Source organism: Eurytemora carolleeae, unplaced genomic scaffold (genome assembly GCF_000591075.1).
Source record: "Eurytemora carolleeae unplaced genomic scaffold, Eaff_2.0 scaffold1839, whole genome shotgun sequence".
Lineage (NCBI taxonomy): Eukaryota > Metazoa > Arthropoda > Copepoda > Calanoida > Temoridae > Eurytemora > Eurytemora carolleeae.
The window spans coordinates 40162-46404 of NW_019397730.1; the positions used below are offsets into that span (position 1 = coordinate 40162).

The window sequence follows — 6243 nt, forward strand, 5'->3', positions numbered from 1 at the left end:
ACCATTTGAATAAGATTTCGTATTGATCGGCATCAATTAAAATAATCATTGACGATTGATTAAGTTACTGAACTAGACTCGTTGGCTACGATTGATATGATTTGGTTTATATATGATTGAAATATTTAGGTTAAGTCACATAAAACGTCGTCTTTGGTTGAAAATGATAAATTGTGATCAGCAAAAAAAGAAATGTTTTCATAGTTTAAATGTTACTCAGAAAGTTTTAATATTATCATAAAAGATTAATTCAAAATATCGAATAAAAAAATAATGATCAGAATATGGTTTTAAAAATGAATGCATTGGTTAGATGAATGAATAAATGAATATTTACAAAATGATTGAATGATGAATAAATGAAAGATTACAGGATGAATGCAAGCCAGTAGATAATGTTGAAAATGAAGAAAAGAATCGGAAAACTCTTCAGAAAAAACTTGTCAATCCTGGAAAATTAGAAAAATTATATACAGGGTGTCCCAATGAACATGGGAATTCAGTAACCAACTCTATATCGTTATTTAATAACTCTTTGATTTAGTATAGTGATACCTACTGAGAAAGCTGTAATCTGTAAGAGTTTAGTCTGCTTCACATTTTGTTTGTTTATGTTTTGACTGGATAGGGTTGTACTGAGTAAAACAAGAAAATTGCAGTATACAAACAGAGTAAACTTGTCCGTCTTCACTGTTCACATTATAGACACATCTTTACAGTCTTTTTGCCCTTTTCATAAAATAAACTCTAGCAGACATAATAATATTACTATTATGGCTTTCGAAATTAGGTATTACAATGCTAATTCATAACAAAGACGATATCGAATTCGTCACCGAATTCCCATGTTTTTTGGGACACCCTATAGACTAAAAATGAAATAAATCTGGAAAAATTTTATTGAATAAATTTAGCCGTCCGGTAAAAAAATTATTCTTGCGACCACATTTTTCTCTTTCCTCATTTCGACTCGATTACTTAATATTTTTATGAAACTATTGTCAACGTGTACTTTATTACTCATGGTCTCTACTTAGTAAATTTCATTAAAGACGTGCTATTAAGTATCCATCATGCTATATAAAGTTAACATAGCTTTAAATTATATAACGGTGCCATAAAGTTTTAAGATTCCCGGATTTTCTCCAAAATTTTTTTATATTTCTGGATTTTTTCCAATTTAAGGGAAATTAAAATTGAAATTGAGTTTTATGTTTAATACTGCTTTGTAAAGAGGCTAATTATATCTAAAAATATACTTTGCATCAAGACAAGTATATACAAACATTTGATAAAATTACTTGCACTCTTAGAAATGTCAAATTTTCATCTAACAAAATTTGTTGGGGCACCGGAGCAAAATTCAATTTAGTAACTCGATTCTTCAAATGTTGAGGATTGATAAATTTCATTCAACAAATTTTGACGAATGATGCCAATAAGTTGAATTTGGCTCCGGTTCTCATAAACATTTTTCCCGATGAAAATTTGACATTTTTTATAGTGTATAACACTATTAATTTGGCACGATGAGTGATAAGGTTTATGGGCTTAGATTTTCTCTGTATTTTGAAGGTTCTCGACTTTATAGATTATATTTTTGTCCCTCGCTTTAGCGACTTTATTGCCCTCCAATTGCGAATCGTGGAACGAACTTTTAGATTTACAATTATTTCGTTTATCTTAATATTTTTCAGGTTAACAGCTGATCTTGAAATCACTCGGCAAGTAAAGATCCCCCCCTCCCTTCATCTCAAAAAATAATCCACCTAAACGGCCATTACCAGGTTCAAACATTGATATTTAAATTTTCAATTATTTTGAGAAATATATTTTATTACAGTTTACCTCCAGTATTCCTCAGCAAGCTGTTGCATGGTAATGGCTTGGTTTGCCGGGGATCTCTCTTGAACTTCATACTTAAAATTTTCCTGGAATTAAACCTATACATCATCGACATGGGTACATGGTTATAGTATTAAAATAAATTTTAAAAATTTGGCGGCATTTTTTTTAAAATTTTTATTTTCAAATAAAACTGACGAAAGCAAGTCAATAGTCTTAAATTCGATTTAATATTTTTTTATTCCTAAATTTTTAATTATTTTTTTAAAGAATAAATTATTATTATGATGTGGGCTTTTAGAAATCGTAAAAAATTAATATTGACGTAATATATAAGGAAAAAAGGCAAAAATGTCCATCCCTGTTATAAAAATGTTGAAAGGGACTGTATAGGAAAGGAAAAAAATGAAAGGGGGTATAGGCTGAAACCTGATAATCCCAGGAGTTGATAGAGACATATAAGAATTCTATCTGATGTTCCTTTCTCCAGAACTTGATATAAATCTGTGTCAAAATTATACCATAACAAATATATGTAAGATTTGGTAAAAGATTCTTAGTATTAAACAGATCACATTCAATAAATACGCAACCAATCTGAAAACAACGATATCCCAGAGGAGTCTGAGAACCTTAAGTGTGCTCCTATTATTATTTGAATTTAATATTATTATTTTTAATAGATATAATTGATAATATTATTTATGCGTCAGGAACATGTCACCAGAACTCCAACCAATAGCAGTGCAGTATTATTGTCACGTGTCTCCGTCTGTAACCCGTGACCAGTATACTGCACTGCCATTGGAGAAAGTTCTGGTCACGTGGTACGAACGTACATCTTAGATATATACGTTTTGGTATAATTTTGACACAGTTTTATGTCAATTTCTTGAGACAAGAACATCAGATAGATTGTCTTATATGTATCGTTCAACTCATGAGATTATCAGGTTTTAGCCTATACCCCTTTCATTTTTCCTTTACAGTCCCTTTAAAGGATAACGTTTTAAATCAGGTATTTAACTTTTTAATCGAAGAGAACTTGAAATTCCCTCGACAGTCCATTTTATATTTGTTTTGAATTGATATCTTTAATTTAAGATCTTTAGTATTTGACTTGATATCTTTAAATATTTGACCTAATATCTTGAATTTCTGATTTGATATCTTTAATATTAGACTTGATACCTTTATATTAAAGATCTTTAATATTATATTGATATCTTTAGTATTTGACTTGATATCTTGAATTAAAGATCTTTACAGTATATGACCTGATATCTTAAATAAAAAATCTTTTATATTTGACTTAATATCTCTTATATTTGACTTAATATCTTTAATATTTGACTGGATATCTTTAATTAAAGATTTTTAATATTTGACAAGAAATCTTTAATAAAAGATCTTTAATATTTGACGTGATATCTTTAATTAAAGATCTTTAATATTTGACAAGATATCTTTAATTTAAAGATATTTGACATAAAATCTTGAATTAGAAATGTTTAACAGTGGTTTCTATTCTCAACTTTAAGCTAACTAATTAAAGGTTTTGTAAGAAAAGTTACTTTTCCTTTATTTAGCAGCTTTTGGTTAGAAGGAAAATTAATTGTTCAAAGGAATAAATGTTTTTAATCACAAGAGCCTTATTTTTGCTACACGCAAGTTGTTTTTTTTTGTTAGAAGAAAGTTTTATTTAGGAAAATTTTATTAAAAGGTTGATAGGATTTTTCTATAAATAGTATTTAAGATAGTAGCGGGTCTCATTGTGGGCAATTTTTTTTTAGAGCCCGCTGGAAATTATTTGTCAAAAACTCATTGAAGGAACGAACAATTTTATAAATTATCCCCTTTCTTAATTCAGGAACAATCTCTTTAAATGAAAAATCAAAAAATCTTGATTAATAATAAAAAAGAATAACATACCTTACAAACTATCTTGAGGTTGACTTTGTATTGACCAGAAACATATCTCTGCTTCTTAAACAATATCGCGGCATACCTGATACAAAATTTAAATTAATTTGAAAAATTTCATGGAAAAGTTTTAAAAACATCAATCTCTCTTTAGCACTAGTCAAATGTAGGTTTTTAAGGTAAATTCAATTGTACAAAAAAACCAAAAGATGGGAGTTATTCTATGACCAACTGGTAAGAGATTCATGAAGTGAACGAATTATTTGGTGTACAGCCTCCAAATATATTTTGAATTTAAATTTATTAAATTTTCTGTTTTTTTTCTGTTATTTTCTCTGAAAAAGTTACTTTAAATTTGAACAAATCCGCGAAATGTTGGGGGAAATCTACGGAATAATTCTGTACACAGTGTCCAGTACACATCTTTGGAAAGTAATTTATCATGCCTTATCAAATAAAATCGCACATATTGTGCAGAATTTTTATTTGCGCCACATGTGGAATAAAGAACCAGAAATGCAGAGATCTGAATAGACCTGGGGAGGCGGAGAAGTTGGTTGCCATGATACGAATGTATTCTAATCCTGACTATGATGAAAAGATGTTGAATCCCCAGGCTTGAATTTGCCCAACAGCATAAGTGGAATGAGAAAAATAGATCCAGTTGATGCATTAGTAAGGGTCGGTATCGATGGAGGTGCAGTGGATCTCTGAAACTTATTATGACCATTTTTGTACCTGAAACTACGGAGAGCCAGAAAGTAAAGGATACTGAAGTTAATAAAGTTATATAAATCGCTGCTGTAAAAGATATTCCGGAATCCCATCACAATATGAGTATACTTTTAAAAAAACTCATCTAAACGATTTGAAATTTCACATAGCCTCAGATCGATCTAAAGCTGCTCAACATTATTCTAGGAATTAGCGCACATGGAGGGAAGCACAGTTGTCTCTATTGTATAATGGCACAGATACAAAAATATGAAACAATTTAAGAATGTAATCCAACCATGTCTACTTAAAGAACCGCTAGAAAAACTAGTCTTAGATGTGATTCTGCCACCAGAGCTTCGTTTACTTATGAAAATTGGAACAGTTTGCTCTCTTCTTCTCTGTAATGGAGCTCTTGTATCAGAATGGTTTAAGTAAAATGGTATTAGTTTCCATGGCTACAATGGTGGCGGCCTAGATGGTCCTGAAGAAACTTGGTGACCTAAATATCTTTGTTACAGATAATTGTCCAGAATATTTACCAATTGTTGGCCTTTTATTCAAATTTGAACAAGTAGTTTTTGCCTGTTTTGGCATGAACCAGATGGACGGGTACCAGCTTACCATAGAGGAATTTTCTAATGAATTAAACTATGTGACTATGTATGTGGAAAACAATCTCAACTCTAATATGCGCTTTGGCTGGAAAGGTCATATACTTCTTCATCACGTTCAGCCTTTTCTAGACCACACACAGACTTCTTTGGGAGTTTATTCAGAACAATGTAGCGAGGCTGTTCACTGTAACTTCAAAAAAACTTATCATCGGTATGCCTCTAACGAAGATCATGAAGATCATGGAATCAAGTTAAAAAAGTAGTATTTAGTTGTTCAAGCATGAGAATTTAATTGTAAACAGTTGAAAATAAATATAGCTATTCTGTTTCTAATTAGTGTTTATATGGTAATACAAGGGCAAAACTAAAATGCTAAATTTTTATTTTAGGCTGTACACCAAATAATTTGTTCTCTTCATGAATCTCTTACCAGTTGGTCATAGAATAACTCCCATCTTTTGGTTTTTTTGTACAATTGAATTTACCTTAAAAACCTACATTTGACTAGTGTTAGACATTAGACATAAAACAAGAAAATAATAGGTTTTTGTTTTCTATGAAAAATATTATCTTTTTTAAATCTCTAAATGTTGAATCTTGGCTGTCAGAAAATAAATTGAATATACTAGAATATGCACCACCACTGCACTACAGAAAAAGAATGAAGCTAACTTTCAAATTTCCTATTTTTTCTGTTATAACTTAAATTTTAATCTAGAACCTAAATATACTCAGTTGGTAGACTCCGCTTTGATTACGGTGAGAGAGTAATCGTTCCTTGTTTTAACGAATGAGTTGAGGAGATTGTGCCCATTGGTTTGGCATTGATAGTTTACAAGCTAGTGTCCGGTTGACATCAATAGCTGAGAAGATTCTGCCCATTGGTTTGGCATTGATAGTTTACCAGCAAGTGTCCGTGTTGACATCGATAGCTGACGAGATCGTGCCCATTGGTTTGGCATTGATAGTTTACAAGTTAGTGTCCAGGTTTTGGCATTGATAGTAAAGTGAAAATGAGTTGTAGCTGGATAGATACCTGTTTGAAAAACCCTGATGGAGTAGGGCATTTACTACAGATATACACAGATATTGATATTAAATAGATGTTGATGTAAAACTAATTGAGTTTTATTATTTCTTATTT

The 6243-nt window shown here is 30.5% G+C and overlaps 1 protein-coding gene across 2 annotated transcripts; it reads right to left on the reverse strand.

The window, feature by feature from the left end:
- Nucleotides 1-296: 296 nt before the first annotated feature.
- On the reverse strand, nucleotides 297-3853 carry LOC111715671 (glycine receptor subunit alpha-2; the record flags this gene model as incomplete). Of its 2 annotated transcripts, none has more annotated exon segments than XM_023491029.1 (3): nucleotides 297-449; nucleotides 1849-1919; nucleotides 3778-3853. In XM_023491029.1, coding segments are annotated over 3 exon segments (229 nt in total), but the record flags the coding sequence as incomplete, so codon positions are not given.
- Nucleotides 3854-6243: the final 2390 nt, after the last annotated feature.